The following is a 25,631-nucleotide window of genomic DNA, read 5'->3' on the forward strand; positions in this document are numbered from 1 at the left end:
AAATATTGCAACATGAAATATCAGTCTTTTGAAACACCTTAAAAATTGCTTTCCACTTCTCTTCAATAGTATCTAGTACTTTTTCAGAACTTGAACCACAACAATTTCAGAACTTGAATTACCTAGTTCAACAATGTATGTTCATCAAATAGGTCATCAATATTTATGGAATCTTTTATAATTTCATTAACAACTCGTGCACTCTTCTAAATCAGACCAGGCAATTTCAGTTCGTAAATTTATCCACTGAAACTTACTAACCTTATCAAAACTGGTTCTCCACAACTCTTGGATACAAGAATTATAAAAATTGTCTACGCTTGAGAAGAATTTTTGTTCCTGAACATTATTATTTCCCTTTAGAGTGCATAGTAATTCTTGGGCAGAAGATGGTATAAATTTGTGGGTTTTCCTTTCCTGAAGTTGACAAAATTAATTCAGAATATGTCTGAAATGCTTCTGTTGCTGAAACAGAATTAGATTCCAATTTCAGAACTACATTATTAAACAACTGTACCATATAAAAATTTCAAAAACAGTTCACTTTCTAGATAATCAAATAATAATTGTGGGCATTTGTCGCAAGATAAGAAGTATGATTTTAGGCCATCAAATATAGAAAGAACTCTTTTTATTGCAGGTAACAAACCAAGGAAAACCTTATGCTGCTATGAGATAATACTTTTTTGTAATCTGTTTCCACAAATTCATAGAACCCTAAGTTTCATTACTCTTACTGTATATATGTGAAAACATTTATAAAATTTATAACAATAACTTCTATGTGCAGGGGTACAGAATCATATGCTGTTTGTACTGAATTGAGTAAAATATGGGCTGAACAATCAATTCCTAAAATAGGTCTATCTAAATCACTTTGAACTTTTCTGAACACATTTTCATTCCCCTTTCTCTTCACACCACCAAAATTATTCTTACTTATAACACACCAACTTTTTTAAAGTTAGTATTTTTTCACACAGTGTAAAATACAGAATCAAAATTTGAGCAGTTACACCTGACACTTCATCAAAATTTAAAGTTTAACTTGAATTCCTTCCTCCAGATTGAAATATCTTACAATAATTGAAACAAGTTTTACTTCACTTCTGTTTGAGCTACCCAACGTTACTGTTACATAATTAATGTTTTCCAAAGAACACAACACATTATCATATATAAATGGTGAAATAACGTTAAAATAATTGCCTCGGTTTTGGTTCTAGCAGATGAAAATTATGGGTAATATAACTTTTAACCAGTTTAGATGTGCAGTCTGATGTTTTGAAAGTGCTAGGTTCATGTCTAGCAGTGTGGTATGAAAATGTAGCTTCTTAAGCAGCACACTCCAGATCCCATTTTTGGCTTTAAAAAATCTCTTTATGTTTGCATTAATAGCACTCCTATATTTAACTATTTTCATGTGGTCTTCATCAATATCATCCTTTCCTTTATGTGCAACAGAAAATTCTCCAGTACATAGTGTGCAATAAATACATTCACTGTTACTGTCATTACACAATTTCAAAAATTTGTATTCCTGTTGCAGGTTAACATTAAACTTAACTTTCTTTTGCCCATTGCTAAACGATGAGACAAAAAACAAACAGAGATAAAACGATTAAAAACTAAGTAAAACTAAGTAAAAGGTTGTGGCAAAACCAGTAGCAACACCTCCGTCAAAATTGATGTCACCGCTTGCTCCAAGGTTGGCTGAAAGCTGCACAGCCATAAGAGAATGTTTAAAAACACGATGTAGAACATACAGGTCTAAAATTTTAAAAAATCCTTGCCAGTCATAAAATTCTCAAACCCCGGACAGCACTAAAAAACCAGGACTGTCCGTTCTAATCCTGGATGTATGGTAAGCCTACTTATAACAACTTAATTCAAAAAATTATTTACGATTACTAAGGGTTACCCAAATAATTTAAACATTTAAAATTCCATATTTGAAAATACAGGTGATTCAAAGAAACAGGAAATTTTGAAAGTTGTGTTGGTAGCCGTGGGCGATTGGTACCACTTGATAAGTGGCGCCAGCCTCTTTAACCTAACCTGCCATTTAGTTGTCATGGATCCTTGGAATGGTGCGCAACGTGCATTTGCTATCAAAGCGTTTTACAAAATCAATGACAGTGTGGAGGGAGCGCGTAGAGAATTTCGCCGTCATTTTAATCTGGGACGGCACGACTGTGTTCCATCAGCACGTGCAATTAAAACATGGATATCTAATTTTGAGGAAATTGGTTTGGCAATGAAAAAGAAACCTCCAGGCCGTGAGCGAACTGTCCATACACCACAGAATGTTCAAGCTTTACAAGATGCTGTCGCACGAAGTCCACATCGGTCAATCCGTCGTCTCTCAGCATCTTTACAATTGCATAGTTCAAGTGTTTGAAGAATTTTAGTGAAGGACTTGCAATTCCATCCATACAAGTTGCAGATCGTCCAGGAACTGAAACCGAACGATGCAGTTGTGCGAGCACAATTCTGTAATGTAATGCTTCAGAAGATAAATGATAACGAAGAGTTTGTTCACGAACTGTGGATGTCAGACGAAGCGCATTTCCACCTCAGTGGATTTGTTAACAAGCAAAATTTCAGATACTGGGCACAAGAAAATCCTACGCAGCTACACCAGCGTCTGTTGCACAGCCAGAAAGTGACCGTGTGGTGTGCTATGTCATCTTACGGTGTTATAGGCCCTTATGTTTTTGAGGATGACAACGGTCTTGCGATTACAGTGACGTCGGCTAGTTACGTAGCCATACTTGAAACCTTTGTTGTGGAACAACAAAAGAGATTTCCACCAATTCTTAACACAGCCTGGTTTCAAGAAGACAGAGCAACGTCACATACTGCACGAATATCGATGGCAGCTGTACGCCGATTGTTTGGACAATGTGTCATTTCACAAAATGGTGACATTAGATGGCCTCCCAGATCGCCTGATCTGGGAGCTTTCGATTACTTTTTGTGGGGTCACCTTAAAAGCAGTGTTCTACAGTAGACCTGCTACAACAGAAGAACTGAAGGCAAAGATCCGAGAAGCAATTGCGGAAATTCCAGTTGAGATGTTACATCAAACCATGAACAATTTAACGAAGAGACTTCGTGAGTGTTTACGTAGAAGAGGAGTTCACCTGCAAGATGTCATCTTTAAAAAATAAACTAAAATGTATGTATCCGAAAATGGCAACATTTGTACAATTACATGAAATAAAATTCATTTTCTAAAAAAAAATTTTTCATTAACGTTATTTAATTTTTTTAATTTCCCGTTTCTTTGAATCACCTGCAGAATGGTAATCTTATTTATATATATTTAACAATGTATATCAAGAACTAATTTTTTTTATGCATCATTATTTTCAAAGATCATTTATTCTGTTATGATCAACAGATGAAAGAATAGCTAGAAAATAAATAGAAAAAGGACATACTGTTAAGTACAAACAAGATTGCAGGACCGTCAAGGTGTGAAAGAAGCTTCATGATACCAAAGAAATTGCCAATGTCCATTTATGCAGCTGTAAACATATTTTATGCAAAAGATACAAAACAAAAGCACTAAGAATGCTTGGAAAATCATGTTTCTATGCATAATTCTAATTTCTTAAAATTATACTAACTTTATCAGCCTGTGTGGTCTAGAAAACTAGGTAACACTTGACTTACACCATGCAATGTTTTAACTACTTTAAAACAAGTGAATGGGGTGAAAGATGCTTGTTATACCAACTTTTTTATGGTATTATTTAATGTAATTCTATCTTGTAGTATACACTTAATAACATAAATATTTTGACTTAAGTGAACCTGATGAAAAAATAAATGGTTTATAACCAGGTCATTTCACATCTCTGGCAGGGCTATTTCTCCCTGAAAAAAATGAGCAAAGTTTTAAGTTTTCATCCGTAATCAAACATTCTTTTTTGAGAGTAACTGTACACTTTTTAAAATATTTATGGTGTCTAAGTCAACAACTGTTTTGGAACAGAATGTATCATAAGAGAGCATTAGACAGCGTCTTCAGCTTGTCTATGTATTCCTTTTTGAATGTCTTACAATTGCCAAACGGATCTCTAATATCCTCTAACATTTACCCTCTTACACATAAAATTATTTGCGAATATTTAAAAATAATATCTTAATTAACATATTTTTCAAACCAAATAAGAAATAAAATAATAAAATATTCATCACCTTTAAAATATAAATAACTTATTCAGCAGAATAACTTATACATGTACATTATTATTAGAAAGATTTTGGTATAAAGAGTGTTTCTAAAATGGTGAGCTGGCTATACATTTTTGGATTCTACTTGCAAAATTAAATAAAAATATCCTTAGAAAAAATGGCGATTTCTACTTTGTTCTCCCCCTGTCCAACACTTTATTTTTAAATAAAATGTTATATCTCAAGTTCGGATAGACGAATCACATTAATATTTGGTAAGTGTATTGCTAATAAGGTTTTAAAATTAGAAAAAATCAGTAATTAAATACCTTTGCAAATTACAAAATAGTGGCCATATTTATTTTTCAATTCGTTATAACTCCGTAAATATTAGTTTTATCAAAATTTATGTTTTTGATCCTAATTATGTTTTAATTTATGTTTATTTATGTTTATATATGTTTATTTATTTTAATTTATGTCTTGATCCTAATTATAGGACTTATACATGAATGAAAAATAGGAATACTAGAATGAAGAAATTAAGGAGAATAGTTAAATATAACATTTACTTTGCAAATAAAAATTATTGAATAATCAATTTCTCTTAAATAGAGTAAAGAAGTAAAATTACAATTAATTTCGACTTAATTTTAAGAATAATCCTCATACTCAATTTAACTGAAGCTAAATAGAAGCTATTCACTGTTAATGAAAAAATTGATTATATCCAGTTAAAAGAATAAAAAGTAGAGGAGCCGCTAACTACCTTTCAAGTGAAATCACTTTATTCTTATTTATATAGTTTAAAAAAACAATACACTTTCAATGTATAAATAAATCAATTTTATAAATGTCCAGAGAAAAAATTCATAATAACAATTTCAATGTTAGGCTTTTAGTTAAGCTATCGGAACAAAAAAAAAATATAAAAAATAAAAAAAAAACTTAAGAATATTTAAAGTAAACCTATCAAAAAAAAAACCTAACCATTGCAAAAATCCAACTAAACCACCCGAGACAAAATATTCTAATCAACCCACATCAACTAATCTATAACTAAAATAACAAAAACTAAAAAACCGATTTAAAAAAAAACCTGAAGAATAAAATCTTAAAAACCACATAGAACTGAAAAAATAAAAATAAATTAAACCAAAATAAAAATATAAAAAACTTAAAACATCAAAAAACAAAAAAAAAAAAAAAAAACAAAGGAATCAACTTAAAATCAAAAGACAAAACAAAAAAAAAATCATCCTCAAATAACCAAAACATAAAAGAGCCAACAAATAAACAAGAAAAATATAAAAAAAGAAGAGAAATATTTATAAAAAAACTGTAACAAAAATTAATATAAGGAAAAAAAAAGAATTGGAAGAAAATAAATAATAAATTAAACGTAAACTGTAAATAAAAGTAACACCAACAAAAAAAAAAATTCTATAATCAAATAAAAAAAAAACTCTAAAATAAAATCCTTAGAATAAAATCCAGAAAAAAAGGGAAATCCACATAAACAAATTAAAGAAACAGAAAATGCTGAACTCACATAAGGACATTGCTTTACCAACCCGCCTATAAATCGAATATCTTGACTACCTAAAAAACAATGAATAAAAATTCCAGAACACAAAAAAAGTAACGACTTAAATAAGGCATGAATCAACAAATGAATAAAACAAAGAGTCAAAGAACCTAAAGAAAGAGTAAAAAACATAAATCCTAATTGTCTAAGAGTAGAAAAGGCAATAATCTTTTTTAAATCATTTTCTAAGCAAGCAGCAAATCCAGATAAAACTATTGTAACCAAAGAAATAATTATTAAAAAATAAGTATCACAAAATAAAATAAAATAATTAAACCGAATAATTAAATAAACACCAGAAGTTACTAAAGTAGAAGAATGAACTAAAGAAGAAACCACATATTTTCTCATAATTGTAGAGGTAGGTCTTCTAAAAAATATGGAAGATTTTTAGTTAAATGAACAAAATAATTTTCTCCATTCAAACAATTTGGTAGAATGACAGGTCCCAAAGATAGTCATTAAAAATACCTGCCAATATGTTCAGGAAAAATCTTGGTTGATGGCTACTTTGGAAGGTAGCATGAGGATTCTTGTGGTTCCAGATACGCTGGTTGTGATGGTTTTGAATGCCATTCCTGTTGAAGGAAGTTTCACTTTTACATTGTTAACATGATCAACAGTAATAGTCGTTGTGTAAAATTATTCAAAAGTGAAAAATTAATGTAAATTATTTTATTATTATTTAAAATTAAATCTTTTTGTGTGAAAGTTATTACTTAATTTGATACTAATTTACAGTAATAGAATTAACAATAAATAAAAACAATATTTAATTGAATTGAACGTAAAGTGGAGGACATGAAAACAAGACACAAAATTAAATCAATTTTCTTCCATAATTTGGCTATTTGTTAAACCGATTTTAAAAATAAAATGTCATTCTATTCAAAATAAAAGGCTTAATATTTTAGCAAATAAGAGCAACGTTCAGTGATAAGATTTTTGCTAACAGAAGGTCTTAAGCCGGCAGAAATTTACTCAAGAATATTGAAACAGTATGGTGAAAAGTGTTTAAATCACAGTAATGTGGATAAGTGGGTGGTACAGTTTAATTTGGGTAGAAGTGTGACTAATCTCCATTGATCTGAAAGACCAGTTGAATTTTCAGCTACCGTGCTGCAAAATTACATAAATGATCTTATTCGTGAAGACAGGTGAGGCAAAATTTCCCAAATTACTAGAATGTGTAATATAAGTGTTGGAATTGCGCATTCAATCATTCATGACATGCTGCATTATCACAAAATGTGTTTTGAGATGAATTCCAAGACAGTTGACTAAAGCCCATAGATGCCCAGATTCACATTTGTTCTGAGCTCAAACAACAGTTTGAAGGGAACGTTATAGTTAAGGTACTTTCTAGATCACATAATACTCGCTGATGAAATGTGGATACAAAATTTCGACCCCGAATCCAAACAGCAAAGTTTTTGAGTGAAAACATATGAATTCAATAACAGAAAACATGCGTCACCCAGGAAAGATGTTGATTTTTTATTTATTTTTTTGAGGGAGAAAAAGATCTGCACGTTATCATCGCCCGGATTTTTTTTTTTAGGAAAAAATAAATAAATAAAAGTAATTAAAACTATTAGATAAAATTAAAACTTAAAACTACTATCACAGGTAAAAAAAATAAAAGAAAATACAATTTAACAAAGTCTGGAATGGGTGTAAAAGGCCCATTCTCGGATAACAAAGCACTAAAAAAAACAAAAAAAACACTAACATAAAACTAGGTTAAAAACTAAAATAGTAAAAATAAATAAAACTAAAAAAAATATATAGTAAAAAATTAAAACTAAATTAAAAAAGGGAAATAAAACTTAAAACTAAAGACTTACAACTAATATCACTAAAATCTTACAACTAATATCACAGACAAATTTATAAAATATAAAACAAAAAAAAAATATATATATATATAAAATTTGACAAATTCCGATACGGAGTGTAAAAGGCTCCCTACTCGGATAACAAAAACAATACATAGAACTAAAGGAATTAAATTTTTTGTGTTAACCCTACACTACGGAAAAACAGAAATATCTGGTTTAAAACCTCTATATCATTACAAAAGACACCACGGATGTTTCTGGGTAGTTTAAATTTACGATGCAATGCCGCATAACATATACAGTCCACGAGTATGTGGCGCACAGTCATGCGGCAGTTGCATCGTGCACATAGGAGTGCTTGTCCTCTTGTCATCAGGTACTGGTGTGTCCTATCCGTAATGGACAGAGGACGACTACTTCATGTCGAGATTTTCTACATGAGGAGTCCCATGACAACACAGAATCTTTAATCTGCCGGAGTTTATTATCTACAGTAGCCATCCAGTCACCTTGTCACCTTGATCCTAAAGATTGTTTTACATAATTAGTAAAATCAGAAGTTGCAACTCGGGTGGTGAAAGGAGGTTGATTGCATGCATCTTTGGCAGTGGAATCTGCATGTTCATTACCTGGAATCCCTACACGGCTAGGGAGTAAGCAAAAACTTACTTCTGTGTTGCGATTATTCAACTCAGCAATTGCGTGGTAAATTTCAATGATAATAGGATGTTTGGAATAAAAGTTTTTTAAGACTTGGAGAGCACTAAACGAGTCACTGCAAATAAGAATTTTTCTATATTTAGGGTTAATGATATTTAGAGCCTTATTTGTAGCGTATAGTTCAGTGGTAAACACACTCGTAATACCGGGTAGACCAAACATATAACTTTCATTGACAACAAATACACAACCAACGGTATCATTTTGTTTCAATCCATCGGTGAATACCACCACATCTGGGTTCATCTTGGAGAGAACATACTGAAACATTTGCTGGAAGACAATAGGTAGTGTTGATTGTTTATTGTATGTCATAAGGTCAAAAGTAAAATTTATAAGGTTTATTCCCTACGGAGGATATAAGCAAGGATAGGTTGGAAAGAATGATGGTGTGTCAACATTTATATGCTGCAGCAGACATCTGGTTCGGACACCTACAGGTGCAGTACAACGTGGATGGTCCTCATACTTTTCTAAATTAGGATTTCTAAAGGCTGAGTAAAAAGCCGGGTGATTTGGCTGTCCTCTGAGACGAGCAAAATAAGATAATAAAAGCTGATCTCGTCTATTCCAAAGTAATGGTTCACCATAGTCTACAAGTAAGATTGTGACAGGACTTGACCTAAACGTGCCTGTGGCAAGCATGATGTACACCATCCAGCATTTTAAGCACGGTTTGACGAGCTGAAGAGTAGGCGACACAATCATAATCTAAACGGGAGCGAAAAAAGGAATAGTAAAAACATATCATACATGACCTATCGACTCCCCAGTTGGTGTTACTAAGGATTCGCATCATATCTAGAAGTTTGGAACATTTTGTTTTCAATTCTTTTATAGGTTTGACCCAAGTAAGACGGCTGTCAAAAAGTGATGTTGATAACCTTCTGGGAGTCACAAGGCCTGATTTTTTGCCAGGACTATTTAGAAGAACAGCGAGTACTATTACATGCTTCAATCAAAGCTGAGACCTGCAATAAGATGAAAACACAAGTGCATTCTCTCAAAAGGTGTGGTTTTCTTGCATGACAACGTGCAACGCCACACAACCAAGAGAATGGAGAAACACTTGAGAAGTTGGGTTGGAAGGTATTGCTACATCTTCCTTACAGCCCAGAACTCACCCCATTCGATTTTCATTTGTTTGGCCTGCTCAAAGACTTTTCACGTGGAAAATTGTTTGATGACAACGAAGTGGTCAAAAATGCAGTACACAAATGGTTCAAACAGCAACAAAAAGACTTCTATGCTGTGGGAATCGGAAAGCTCACAGAATGGTGAGTAAAGTATCTAAATGTTGCTGGGGACTATGTTGAAAAGTAATTTAAGTTTCATTATCACTGAATAAATTGTTTTTTCTCTATATCAATTTGTCTCATTAATTATAACAGTTAACAAAAAACTTTTTTTCATGTATTTGGAATTGTGCACGATGATTTTAACCAATTTTGGGGTATTGAATCAAAACTTATCAGAATTTGTGTAATACGTCATGTTTTTTAGATACATAAGATTTATTTATCAATAAATGCATAATCACTGTGAAATCATATTTTAAAAAAATTATTTACAAAAATACATTTGGAAAGTGTCTTTAAAATAACGTTTTTTAAAAGTTTATCGTTGGAATTGTCTTACCTCTGATTTTTAAAATATGTTGATAAGGTTTTTCACTTATACAATGTTTCTCTAAAGAAAAATCAACAATACCCACCCATCATTCCAGGATCCCATCTTCCATGGTTAGAATATCCTGATGGAAATGCTCTCCTTGCACATCGCTGACAGAGCCCAAATTTTCGAGAAAAATGTCTAGATGGGAGTGTAGGAAATAAATTTTTAATGATATCCTACATCTTAGTTGTACTTTTCTAACAGATTAATAAAAAAAAACAAAGTTTTCAACATCTTTACAGTTGCCTAAAAAACCAGCATCGTTGAAGGACTTCCACGCATCTAGTTCACATGCTCTAAGTTTATCATCCTTAAGCAGTTTCTTGATTTGCAAAGCAATAAATATACCCTCCTTGAGCTTGCCATCATTCAATTTAGGAAAACTTATTTTTAAATGATTAAATCTTAGTTCAACTTTGTCTAGTGTCTTTACAAACTTTTTCACGAGTCCAGGATTTATGTGAAGTGGTGGCAGTATGATTTTACACACTCAATTAATGATAAATGCTTTAAATTTTTTTATCAGCCACAAAGTACTACAGCAATGGCAATTTTTTTACTTGGTAATGACTTTTTGCATCATGACTATCCCAAAGACAAAGAAAACAATAATATTCCGTAAACCTATCTTGTAAATGAAAAAGTAACATAACTTTCAGATCACTGCAAACTTGTTACATATGCTTTTTGAATTTTATTGCTTATATATAATATTGATGCCATAGTTTCAAATGTCTCTTTAATGTCGACAGCCTGAGCAAATGGAATAGATGACTGTTTTTTTACCATTTGCAATAAAACTGCCTTCATGCACCTTTCAAGAGTTAATAAAAAGTGGCCATTCTTCATGAACATCCTGAATTCCAAGCCCTTCAGTGTAAGCGCAATTAATTTTTCATAGTAAACTATGTTAAGAGAATATTATTAGTGTTCTAAACTGAGTAAGTTTTGTTTTTTCCGCTAAAAGATTCCACTGTTGCAATTAAAGTTCAACTTGCTGCTTTAATAACTTTAAATTGCTAACTAAACCATTAAGTTCATGTTATTGAATTAAATTAGGAGATTTTTCATCAGATATAGGAACAAGTTCTTCAAGATAGTTTGGGCTGTGATTGGACAGGTGGACCTCCACCTGTCCAATCACAGCCCTACTCAACAAACATAACAGGCAATAGCCAGCAACATTATTCAACTAGTCATGCTCTTTTTCTATCAGAACCAGCCAGGCAACCTTCCATACCCCAGGTACATATTTGTTTGTTAAGCGATAATTAAATGCATTAGCAAGCTTCTCCAAGGTCACGTGAACCAAGACCTCCACCACTTCACCAGTGATGCCAGCTAAGCTGGGGCTTTTCTGCAGGCTAACATGCTTAGCTGCTGCCACAAATTCATCCTGCTTAAACAGAGGAACTAATCCCTCCAAGGCAGCCGGTCAGCCTTGGGGAATAATTTAGCCAATGTGTCTACTAGGTGCTCATAGGCAACACGGGGAGGGAATGACCAAACTTTTTCGTTTCAATTTTTGTAACCATTCCCCCACATGACCTTATCGACCTCATTCAACAGATCAGCCCACTTAGCTTTCTTAGCACAACTACCTGCTCTATAGGCTCACTTAGCTTTACAGGATGCCCAACCTATCATTGCTCCGGAGTAGCCTCTGTAAACAGCTTCTGATTCTGAGGTGCTCACTCCATAGCTTCCCTACTTCCTCGCACTACCAGTAGACACTCCTGCTCCTGGCAGTACGTTTTGGCCAAAGTTCATCAAGCACCTCCTGTACTTTGAAGGTCACCTCGTCAGACATGCATGTGTCTTAACCTGTCAGTGATGGTTCAACAAATGACTTCCTTCACACATTCCCCTATTTTCCATGGACCAGTAGTTCAACTTACTGTACACCAATTGACTTTGTATACAAACAGTAGAACTGTACGGTAACTGAGGGTCTCTTCAGCTAAATTACACCATTTGACACAACATCTCGCTAGAGAAGGTGACATCGATGAACGATACAGACACTGCCCTCCCAAATGTAGGACATAAGCTATCACCCATAAAGGAAAGACCGGCACCGCTTGCAGCCTCCTTGAGGATCTGACCTCTACAATCAGTGACCCAGGGCTTGCATTTAGCGTTAAAGTAAGCAACGAGGATCACCCTAATCCATCTCCTAGCCTCAGTCACAATTTCACCAATGCAACCCTCATACACATCCAAACCAAGTTTGGAGAAATATAGCCTGCTATCAAGGTGACCTCCCTGAGCTTCACTACAACAAAGCCTTTCCTTACGCTACACTGATTATTAGAAGGATTCGGGGACACTTCTAAGAAGGTAACATTTACATCTGCATCCCTAATCCAACCTTTCTCCTCAGCCAGCTTCCTATTCGGCTCACTTACAAGGATGAAGTGCACTCGGCTTCTCATAGCCAGCTCCCATGCACCAGCTCACTCCTTAGTATCAAGTTGGTGGAATTTAACCATTCATCTTACCGCAGCCACCTAATCTGTGCTCCTCCTCATCACACTTAAGGCACTTCATCGGCTAATGTGAACCTCCTTGACACAATTGTAAATATGCTTTCAGCGATCAACCCCCTTGCATATGGACGCAAGGGGAATCCAAACAATCTCCATAGGGGAAGAGACGTTGACTGCCCAACTCTCCACACCAGCAATGCTAGCCCTCACCACCTCCTCCTCCTCCTCCATTACCAGCTCGTTCAGATCTTTCACCAACAGCATTACCAAGCGCACCCTCTCCATTACCTTCACCTCAAAGACTTTCTTCAATATGACCTCCTGTAGCTTGGTGGCTGCCTCTACCAGTCCTTTAACTCTACAGAGCTGCTCATTTAGGCCTTTCCCAACAAAGAGCAACTCTCCCGTCTCCTCACTGGCAACACTGCCTATAGTAGGTCCGCATACATCTGTCCCTCAGCATTAATCACTAAGGTTCAAGACTTAGAAGCAGTCTGCTCCCTGCTACAAGGGTGTATCTATACTTTGCCCACCTAGCTACGTACTCCACAACCTTCCTCAGACTTTTACTTAGTATGTTGCTCGGCACACTGATGCACAAAGAAGGCTGCAAAGTAGCTTTGGTATTCTGTACTGCTCGAAAGAAATCAAGTATTGCTGCCTACTCTCCTTTGGACAAATCAACCACAATTACATAAATGTGCCATTACTCCACCTCGATTCCTTCCCCAAGTAGCACCACGGGCCTGGTCCACTCAGCAATGATGAATTCAGATCTTTATTTTCACATTGCAGCTTGAGCACCTTACACACACCAAAGACAGACCTCACAAAGACATTCTTTTTGTCTGCCACCATATCAAGAACCTGGATGGAAATACCATCCGTCGCTGGATCAGAATATTTAGTCACCCAGGTAAAGTGCTCCTCCTGCCAACACTTCCTGCAGAATGCCATAACATCAAGAAAATTTTTCTTGATGTTAACTCCTTTGTAGGACAGAGTTTGGGTGGCCGCATCAATAGCAGGGTAATGGCTACCTAATAGCTTATCCACACCCTTCATTTCTTTGATCATCACCTGCAGCTTGACAAATCTGATTTTCAGCTCCTAGTGCAAACTCCCATGCAGCAGCATCACTTAAGCTGCATGTGAGCTTGACTGATGCTGCAGCTTAGGTGAAGCTGTAACATCACTTCAGCATGTTGAAGCAAGCTGACCAGCTTGCACGCCTCACTAACAACTATTTTGTTGAAAAGCTCAGCCTCTCCCTCATCCTCCTCATCTGGCCTCTTCCGTTTAAGAAGGAAGAGGCCATCCTTCATCCTCTTGTGTGTCATAACAAACACCCTTGCCGCCCATGGTTTAGCAAAAAGGAAGATTCCTTCCTCTTCCATCACTGTCAACCCCGCTCCAAACATGGAAGTTCCTACGATCTTCTGACGTCTACTTCTTCAGCCATAAAACAATACACCAAATTAAAGCTGAACTTTGACAAAAACAATCAAATACCAAAAAAACCATAAATTAACCACCAAATAATAACTTTGAAACGAAGCACAGATAACATGTCTGTTCTTACTGGGAAGTAGCCTCTCCTTCATCACATCCCTTGGATCACAATAACATCACAACTTTACTGTGAAACACTGAAGTTTGATTGATCAGTTATAAAAAATCAAGAATGAATGCAGTTAAGTAGTTAGTTTTTGATAGTGAGTTCTTAGATGAGGTTCACAAAATCTTGAATCATTGTATAATAAATGACTGAATATTAATAGAAGGGCAATTATAAAGAATAACATAGTCATATAGGTAAAACACACTTTTTTCCTGTTTAGCCTCTGGGAAGGTAACATACACTTAGCCAATTGGAAGGCAACTTTAAATAACTTAAATTTTTAAACGTCTATAAATGTATATTAGTTACATTTTAGGTACCCAAATAAAAAAATTAATCTTAATATAACTGATATAAAATCTCCCATCACAGTAATTCTGTGATAATATAAAATTTTAAATTCAGTTTATGGATTTAAGCTAGGATCTTCTGTAGGTGAGTAGCAAGTGACAATGTGACACACAATTCACCCTGAAAATGGTGTAGCGAAATTAAAAAAAAAAAACAAGCTACTTTAGTCAGGCTTACTAAGGAAAAGAAGAGTGAAGCGCTTTCTTTACTTGATGTTGTGCATCTGTGTGACAATCCCACTGAAACTTTATAGTTACTTTTAACTCTTCAGTATACAAACGTTACCAGCATGGATAATTGTTACAGAAAAGATGGCCAAATAAGCTTATCTATTATGAGCTCTAGCTTAATGATAAAATCATATGATCTCAAAATAAACAATTCTACTAAACATATAAACAATAAATAAGTAAGTTAAAAAGTAAATAACCAAATCAAAAAGTAAAGGAAAATTTTTATTTCCCTCCCAATCCATGCGTGGCAGCAATGATCCTTCTGCTATAACTCATAACCTGTATCAGCTGTTCATTGAAAGTATTGTTTCACAGTTAGCTATATGTGATTGTGTTTAAAAATGAGTGCTCCTTTGTGTGAATACACCAATGAAGAAATGCGAGCAGTGATATGTTTACATAGTTCAGAAGGGGTAAAACCAGCAGAGTTTATTCATCGAATGCAGTAGCAGTATGAGTGTTGTTTGAGTGAAGGCAAGATCTACGAGTGATGGATTAATGGATTGATCGACATAAAAATGGTAGGATTTCTCTCAGTGATGAACAGCGACAAGGTAGGCCTTCCACTTCAAATACTAACAACAATATTGAAGCGATTAAACAGATGATTCTCAGTAATTGAGGAATTACAATTGATGACATTGCAAGTGAGTTTAACATAAGCCATAACTCAGCATTTTCAATCATCCATGGATTCTTTAAACTTTTTGACAAGTCTGTGCTCTCTGGGTTCCACGTCAATTGACCAGCATCCATAAGGAGAATCATTTAAAAATTTCCCAGAAGCTTTTGACGATGAAGAAGACTCATTTCTTAAGCGAATAATAACCGTTGATGAGAAATTGGTCCATCACTTTGAACCCAAGAGTAAGCGACAAAGTTTAGTGCAAAAACATCCTTCATTTCCACAGCAAAAAAGTTCAAATTAAGATGTTTGCAGGAAAGATGGTGATCATATTCTTTGATATGGAAGGTTCACTTTTGGTTTACTTCACACTAAAGGTCAATCAGTAAACAGTGACAAGTACTGTGAGCTACTGTGTTTACTGAAGCAAAAAGTCAAATCCAAAAAATGTGGTAAACTTTCTAAAGGCGTGATTTTGCTTCAGGATAACGTTCAACTTCATACAGCAAAAAAAAACAGTCCTTTGTCTTCAAGATCTTTGTTTTGATCTGTTGGACCACCCTCCAAACAGTCCGGACCTAGCTCCAAGTGATTTTCAACTTTTTGGTCCATTAAGAGAAGAGTTGCAAGGAATCATTATTGATTTGATGAAGAGGCCATAGAAGCAATTAAACATTTTCTGTACACCAGACCTTTTATCAAAGGAATTCAAAAGCTCATTAAAAGATGGACTAAGTGCCTAGAAGTAAGAAGGGATTATGTTGAAAAATAATGCAGGTATCATTTATGCAAGTACAAATAAATATAATGATTTTTTTTAAATTTTACTTTACTTTTTGAAACAAACATTTGGAATAAAAATTAACAATAGTTCTGAATCAGGAAAAATTTTATATTATAGAGACAAATTTATAGTTTAGATAACTTTATAAAAATATTTGATTCTATTATAAGGCATTCTTGTGCTTTTATCCATTGCAGTTCTCCACCTGTAGCTGATCAGAACTGCTAGCCGCTTTTATGCACATATTCATAAAAAGTTATATAGAGGTCTATAATTATATTATCTTTTATGACCACATAGGATCACTTTATTTAGTCTGTTATCCAAGTCGCTTCAATGGGACTGTTTGGGCCTTGTGGTCCTACCAGTACTTTTTCATACATTTCTATCTTTGTGCTTATTCTAGTGATGAAAATGATGAAAACTTAAAACAATCAGCATATTATAATAATTCTTAGCAAGTTTAAATCATAAACATCACATAATAGTTTGTGTGTTCATTTTCACATACAAACATCATCATGATATAAAAGCATGGCTGCTGGTATAAATAAAACTAAACAACGAACATAAAAAGAATTATTCAAATGATGAATTTTTTTCTTGACAAGTACTGACCGACTGAAATATATTTCTTTTGTTGATGTCGTCTTATGATTAAACTAGAGCTATTTCAACAATACATTTTTGACCATTACTTGGGGAAAGGTTCATTATTTACCGCTAATTACCACAAAAATAAGAAAAAATTACAAAGGTAAGACAAAATAGAAAATTAAATTAACTATTAAAAAATTAATGATGTTAACAGTAATCAGCCTACATTTATTTAATGTAAAATTGCTGACAGCCAGTAGATCTGAACAGTGATATGATAAAATGTTAAATCACTCCTGAATCATTATTCTCAAGAGATATTTTGCATAATGTGCATACAAATGATACGAAACTATAAGTGAAGTATCACATTCTCTTCCCAATCAAACTTACAGAAGACCCAAGTATTTTTGGAGGATCTACAATAAGTATTAAAGCTTCTAATATATTAAAAAATAGACTAAGTGACTGAGCTGTAAATAAAAAATTAAAAAATAATAAACCAAAAAGAAATCTTGAAATTTTATTTCAAAATATATTTATAAATTGTGATAAAAAAATATATTTCTATAATATAAACAATGTAAATAATTTTTCAAATAAAACTTTTTACAAATAACTGTTTAACATAAATACAAATTCAATACTTTTACAATAAGTTTTTGTAGAAATAAATATGTATACCCATGTAATGAGCGTAGCGTGTCTAATAAAAACTTTTAAAATACTTCCACCACAAAATAAAAAAAATCAGTGCAATGCACTATTTCAGAAAAAGAAAAAAACACTAAATAAATTTTTAAAAAACACTGCGATTATGTATATTCATCAAAATCTACAAAAAAAACATAATAATTTTACTAACATTAGTAAAAAATATTAACCAAAAAGTTAAGAAATAATGAATTTTTAATTCTAACTTCTAACCACTCACATAAAGGATTTAGTCTGTCTTTCACCTACATAAACAGGTGTTAATAAACAATGAGAGATAATAATTTGATTTTATTAATTATCTGCTTAAAGCGTACTCTACTGTTCCTATAAATAAACAAAAACAAACAGTAATGAAAATAATATAGTAATTTTAAAGCACATTAATTAAGGTCACTTTAATGCAACAGATCTGGTTCTGCTTAATTAGAAGTATAATAATGGCTATAATCTACACAGCTGAATAATATTTTGATAGAACCCAACTGTTCAAAGTTCATTATGTTCCAGACTATAGGGTTATATTGGCAAGGAACATATTCTACATTCAAAACAATTCAGAATTAAAATTATAATATACTTCTTATTTGAATTTTTCTTATAAACAAACACAAATCCAAATTAAAACAAAAATTTCCACAATTGAAAGATGAAGATTTTCAAATTACTTTAAATCAACAAAGAAGTCCCAATTATTTTTTTTCAGGAAAGCCTGGCACATTGTTAGTAAACTGAAGAAAATACTTTGAATTTCTCCCATATATTGAGATTAAGAATAAAATAAGTTTAAAAAATACTAGCCCAATCTGCAAATAAACGCAAGATCAAACAATTAGAACTGTGCACTCATTATAGACCACTACTCCAACTGACCAGCCAGATATAAAATCACTTTGTTAAAATGCCTGTATACACAAGTCATCTATTTATCAATTAAAGCTAATACACACATGCTTAATAAAATCTTGTATGAAGGTTGGCTTTCATACATTATTTGATGCAGAATATAACAGCACTATTTGATGAAATGTAAAATTAACTAAATATATGAGTAGATATTTTGATAACGTACACCTCCTTTAAAAAACAATGAATAGACGGAGGTATTTATAAATGCCTCACGTAATTTTACTGAATACAGTACATAATAATGTAATCTGCTGGAATGTGATGTGAATTCATTGGTGAATTTTATAGATTATTTATTACTCTAATTAATAATAGTCAGGAACAGGAGCACAAGCAATTTTTACAAAATCTTCATATTTTACCATACCATTAGTAAAAACATTTGCCTCACGGAAAATCTGGTCAACTGAAAAAAAAAAAATAATAATAACTTTTTTTTTTTACATCTGTCAATAAAAGAACTCATAAAATACATGGAAAGCCATTTTATGATGTTATTATGTGTTAATAATAATATATCTACAGCATATTGTTGTATAATATATATAGCAGTTTACGTAAAAAAGCATCAATTTAAGAAATCAATTTAGAATGATTTCATAGTATTATGATGTCATAAAATGATAACAAAATACTTCCTAAACAGCAAATATTAATATTTTTTTATAATTAGTTATTACATGAGAAGAACAATCTATTCTTTAAAATTTGACTTTTTGAAGTAGATACAAAATTACAAACCACTACCAATAATATTATTACCTAATTTGATGCAGACTTCAAAACGTAAAACTTCAAAGAAGATTAGGAAACGCAAAGAAAAAACCTTACTGGATGAAAGTAAAAAAGGAATTCACATAATCAATACAGACAGACTAATAGTGAACCTGAGCCTAAGGGTCTCTAAATGTGAAAATATGTATTTCTCCCCTAAATTTTTCCAATTAATTTTCTTGAATTTTCATGTAAAAATAGTTAGGTTACTGAATGACATCAGACCATGCTATGCTGTAACTATCCCAATAGATTATAACATACAAATAAAAATATCTTTAAATCATTAATATAGACAATGTAATTTTACCACTGAAAAAGTTCTACTTAAGTTACCTATAAAAACTTACAACACCAGATAAACTAAGAATATCCTTCTTTTAATTCTTCCATTAAAAAAGAAACAGTATTGTTAAGAATATTAAAACCTAACATATAAATATAATAAAATTACAAAAATATTTTAATGAATATAACAAACAGGAGGTTTTGTTTTGATTTCTTCACTAATCTGCTAAGGCAAAAAATACAATGAAATAATTTTTTTATATCAGAAACAGACACAAAATAAGAATACAATTTAGAAATCAAAACTGTCTAAGTTGTGTTTCTTTTACAATCAAAACAAATAACTCCAAATAAAGAAAATCAAAACAACATAAAAATTACAAAAAATTCTCTCATTTGAATTAGAAAAATAGGTTTACATATCACAGACAAGGATAGGCATCAAAACTTCTTTTTTCTGTTTTGTGTGGTTTTCTTTTCTCTGTTTAGAACCACCTGTAAGGTATTACTTCGGAGAATGATATGTGTGAATGTAAATAAAGTGTAGTCTTATACAATCTCAGGTCAACCATTTCTGAGATGTGTAGTTAATTGAAACCCAACTACCAAAGAACACAGACATCCACAATCTAGTATTCAAATTCATACAAAAGTAACTGCCCTTACTAGGATGTGAATGTTATAACTCTTGACTTTAAAATCAGCTGATTTTTGTGAAGAGTTCACTACTAGACCAACCAGATGGGTTAGGCATCAAAATTGTCAATGTGTTATAAAAAGTTAAGCCAAGTGGTCATTAATAGAATAACCTGTAAATATTACATACTGTTATTAGGATTACTATATGCCCATCTAAAAATAAAAATAGATTGCATTGACAAATCTAAAAATCAAGGTATTATTTTAAAAAATATTATGTAGATTGGTCAAGTGTTAGTTTTTCAATGACAGGTAAAAAAAAATACTAACCAATTTATATAAATGGACCTCTGACATGCATTTGCATCAACATAAGAAAAAATCAATATATATAACTGACAACAATTTTATCAATAAAACTTAAAACATATTAGGGGACATTAGAATATCATTCCATACTTGGTAATTTTAAGTAATAACTTTGAAGCAGCAATTCAAAACTGACAAATATATCATTATAATGTTATAAATGGATTTTCAATGCAGCACTGTAAATAATGTTTCTAGGGCCTATGACTGGCTAATACATTACAAAGTTCATCCCACAATATATAAAAGTAAGAATTGCAATAACAGTAGATTGAGAAAAAATTGTTGGCTTTACTAAAAGTATGTCTAAGTACTTATGAGTTATAAGAATGCTAATTGTAATATAAAGAATAAATGAGTTACAGAAAAAAGTAGATAATTTTTTCCCTCAGAAGCTTATGATATCACATAACGATTGAATCATTAATAGCTTAAGTGTGAAAAAGAATATGTTCTGTCAGAATGTATCACATGCATAAAAAAACTCTCAACCGGTAAGATTGAAAGCAAAATCAGAATTTTATAATTTTAGGAATTCAGATAACAAATATACTCAAAGATTTTCAGGAAACAAGTGATAAAAGAACATAATAAATTAAAATAAAAGGAAACCAGGATTGATAAACATTCTTTTTTGATAATATATACAATGCATATTTTGATACCTTCTTTAGGGCTTAGTTGTTCTCCCCAGTTTAACAACATATGTCTTAGCTGTGATGCAGGAATAACACCTTTCTTTTCTCTATCAGCTGCTTTAAAGGCTTCAACTACTTCTTTCGGTAAGTCTTCAGCTCTACTATGAGTATGCATTACTTTAAGAAAGTCTGGAAACGACATTTTTCCTCCTAAAATAAAGTACAAAAATAAATACATAACTAACATAAATAATTCAAAACTTTGTAGTTTCTAGTAATATTCTATTATAACTATTTGCAGCAAAGTTAAAGTAAAACAGGAAAAAATAACATAAAACTTACCTGATTCAAGATATAGAGTTCAAATTACAGTGTTTTTGCAAAGTAGATATAAGATCCTAGCAGACAACTGAAAATAATTTTCAGTCTTCTCAAACACAGATTAGCAAATGTCCTTATATAAAAACTAATAATAAATAAGATAAAACAATAACTGGCTTTTACGAAATAAAAAATCAACTGCCTTCATAATACGAAAAAAAATATAAAAAAAATTTGAGAATCTCTGTATAGTTTCCAACATCTATAATATTTTAATTCTTCTTCACTGAATACAAAGGAGAAGCAAAATACACCAATGATTCACTGTTAAAAAAAAAATTATACTTTTTTTATTTTTGTAGATAAAGCTATAATCAGTTTTCCATATAGCAGGAACATCTCAAGGATATCTTGAATAATATCCTACACATTACCTAAATTTACAAACCAAATACAACAAACATTGAAAAAAACTAGTATACCAGGTGAGCCAAAGATCACTTCCAAGGAAAAATTTTAATTTTATAATTTTTTAAAAAGATAATTTTTTTATTATTAAAACATTATAGGTTTTTTCTTTCAGATTAAACTTAAATAAAAAGAAGATTCATTTTATAAAAATATTCCCCCGTGAATGAATAGAAATAATCACATTTTACTTGGAACGTCAGAGGAGTGTTTCTGAAACTGAATTAAAATGTTTGCAAAAACTAAAAAATCACCTTCTGATGCAGCCATCTGTCCAATGGTTTTAAAATTTGAATAAACTGGATCAGTGGGAGATGCTAGATGATCAGGAAGACCAAAATCTTCCATAAAAGAGAATATTGTGTCTATAGAACAGAATATCAAGGATGACACAATGTCAGCGTGAAAACATTCCACTCAGTAGACCATTCATCAACAAACATCATTGTGCAGCATACTGCTCAAGGATTTAAAATCATTCCTTACAAAATCTAATTATCCTGCTTATTGTTTACTGGTTGAACAAATTGCAATGTACACATTACAAAAAAAAAAAAAGAAAAAAAAAGAAATTTGAAATAATAATAGTTTTAAAATAGACATAAATAAAGCTTTTAAGAAAGTACTTTCATAAATTCTATACCCTACCTTTCTCTTTAAAGTACATTTTCAGTTCTGCAATAGTAGGGCTCATTCCTAGAGATCGCATAATAACGCTAAGTTCATCAAGAGTACGTATCTGACCATTTCTTGCAAATAAAAAGAAACATTCCCTGAATTCTGAAAAAGTAAGATAATCACATTTTAAAAAATTAAATTTTTATACACTGAATAAAAAAAAATGTATACTATTTCTGCTGACTCACTGCCCCAACCCCCCTGTAATGTTCTACAAACATATATTATTTTTTTCAATTGTTGCTTAATAACAGACAAAAATGTACAACTACAAAATAAATTTAATTCATATATAACATTTATAAAAAGATATAAAAATGTTAGACTTTGTGTAATTTTAATTCTGTTAACATTTTTAAAATATATATTTGTATAGCTGAACATGAATAGAAAGTATATTTCAAATGGAAACAAACATTTTTAATCTCTTGGTTGAAATATTTGTAAAAACTTAAAAAATAAACCTGCACAGAGACAAACACAAAAACAATACAAAAGCATTACATTAGATTCACACATATATCTTTATTTGTTATATACATTCAATACGACACATTTTTAACATACAAAAACCATTGCAACTCACTCACTTAAAACAAATCTTGTTAACCCTCACAACTTTTGCATACATAATACACACTTCTTTGCTAGCAGGGTGTTGCACACAAAATAAAAAAATTCATCTAGCAACAGTAAATATACAACACTAACATGGATTAACAAAAAAATTATAATCGTTGTCAACAATTTTATTTGTAAAAGGTTACACGTCACTTTTCAAAACCATAAATGAAATACCAAAGACCAAACCACAAACTAACAAAACAAATGACAACAAAATACAGATTAAACTGCACTAGAACTAGAGTACAATGACTATGCTTAAAAAACGAATATATTCTTGTACCAGGACTGCACATAACAGAATCAACCTTCACACATAACCTCATGTAAGCAAAACATGTAAAGATGCAAGTAAACATAAAAAATGCAAATCTTGCATGCAGCAGAACACGGAAATTACAGACTTAATGCAAATGTTCTGTAAAAGAATTTAAGAAGCACAAAATTGTACAAAAACATGTTATATGGATTACATGAAAAACTTTATGGCTACCTCTGTAAAGATCATATTCAAAGGCAACTTACATCTAATTTGATTAAAAAATATTATAAATGAATGTTTAGAATACAACTTTATAGATGTTCCCCTTTTTAATCTTGTGGTTAGTTACATTTTAATGGTAATGATATTACTAAATTAAAACGAACTAACGTAATAAATTATGGTACATAAAAGATCAAGATTTTAAGAGCAAACAAACACAACATAATGTAAAGCACAAAGTTAACTTACCATCAATATCTTGTTCACGAAAATGATGGGCCTAAAAGAGATAAAAAAATTATTAGTCTCAAATTGAACACCATTTAATAACTAAATTATTGACATATTAGTTAATGTTCCACAACAATAATAGAAACAAAATCAATATTCATTCTTTAATATTAACTAAAAAATGTCATTAAAGATAGTAAATTATATCGATAGCGTAAAATACACTTATACAATAGATAGAGAATTTACGTTAATTCAAAACAAGAAACAAATTTATTGGATTACATGAATATTACGATACAATAAAATTTTACGTCATATAAAAATTAAATATTCTTACCATTCTTTTAAGTACTCTATTAAAGGAACAGTAAAGTAGAAGACCAAACAAGCAAAAAATAGGTTAATAATTTCTGTAACTTGCTGAAACGAAGACAGCTGTTTCAAAGCATAAAAACATATAGAATGAAATGCGCTTAGTATACAGAATTATTTATTATTTAACAATTTTTTTTAATATCGAAATCTAATACATGGATATAATAATAAATCAAAATTGAAAAAATTTCAATTAATTTTCAGTTTAAAAAAAAATAAATTTCTGTATAAACAAAAAAATTGCTACATTTTGCCAAATACGTAAGCAATGTATTGTAGACGATAAACCATATTATCATTTTTTTCAAACAAACCTTATTTTACGTTAATTATATTTGAATAGTTTTTGAATGAATTGTAAGTTTTATCATTTGAGGAATCCAGAAACTTCTTTTTCCTGTTTAGGTTCCGGGAATTACCGTTCAGGTATTATTTGAGAAGATGATGAGTGTCGTCTTGTACATTCTCAGTTCGACCATTACTGTTGTGTGGTTAATTAAAACCCAACCGCTAAAGAACACCGGTATCCACGATCTAGTATTCAAATCCGTGTAAAAATATGACTTTACTAGGACTTCAACGCGTTCACAAATAGACCAACCCGATGGGTTGTGATGTTTAACTTGCCGAAAGTCGTATTCTTTTTTTTAATTTGCTTTGCAGTTTATCATAGTGGTGGGGCAAACGATTCTCAGAAAGAACTGTCCGATTCTTTTACTATATAACTACCAGTTCTGTAAACTCTAATGTGCATGTTCTCTTTCACTTCTTCACTTATGTTTAACAGTTCATCTATGTTCAAACTCTTGTTCAACTCAACCGAAGCATACTTAAAAAATGTCTTTGATTCTTTTCTTTTCAATAATTTAAGAAAGATTACTTCGAATCAAATTGTTACTGAGAAAGATATAGTTTTCTAATGCATCACTAATTAATTGTTGAAAAACAAAAAAAAATTCATTGCTGAGAATCGTAAACAGAAATCGGTATATCCCGCAAACCGATTATCGATTCTTTCGTTCAGTATAGAGAATCGATTCTTCCCAATACTAGTTTTTATAGTTACGGGTGATTATACCTACTCGTACGTATGTTTAAAGCGTTTTTTTGCATTTGTGTGAATTGTTTATATAGAAAAATTAAAAACAGCAGTATTTTGTTAAATAGTTTATTTACGAAAATACAGTCACAATTAATCTTTTACTGCTTGAAATCCTGACTAAGTTCAGAAATGTAATCTCATGCGGTTAAGAATTCATTTTCACACCATGAGCAAGATTTAATCGAACTTTCAAAACACTTGGGAATTGAAATGATTCAACATAAAATACATTACGCGTTTATATTATCTTTTTGTTGGTAATCGAAATTTGAGTAGGTCTACATGTGATATTTTTTTTAAGTACCC

General features: G+C 31.6%; 1 protein-coding gene across 1 annotated transcript; it reads right to left on the bottom strand.

The window, feature by feature from the left end:
- Nucleotides 1–17,203: 17,203 nt before the first annotated feature.
- Nucleotides 17,204–24,321, bottom strand: LOC142325478 (calmodulin-like protein 4). Its single transcript, XM_075367293.1, has 5 exons — nt 24,186–24,321; nt 23,864–23,894; nt 22,477–22,608; nt 21,067–21,249; nt 17,204–18,737 (listed from the first exon to the last, which is right to left on the bottom strand). The coding sequence occupies exons 1-5, from the start codon at nt 24,186–24,188 to the stop codon at nt 18,637–18,639; spliced, it is 450 nt and encodes a 149-aa protein (XP_075223408.1). The 5' UTR covers nt 24,189–24,321; the 3' UTR covers nt 17,204–18,636.
- Nucleotides 24,322–25,631: the final 1,310 nt, after the last annotated feature.

This window comes from Lycorma delicatula, chromosome 5, assembly GCF_047948215.1.
Source record: "Lycorma delicatula isolate Av1 chromosome 5, ASM4794821v1, whole genome shotgun sequence".
Lineage (NCBI taxonomy): Eukaryota > Metazoa > Arthropoda > Insecta > Hemiptera > Fulgoridae > Lycorma > Lycorma delicatula.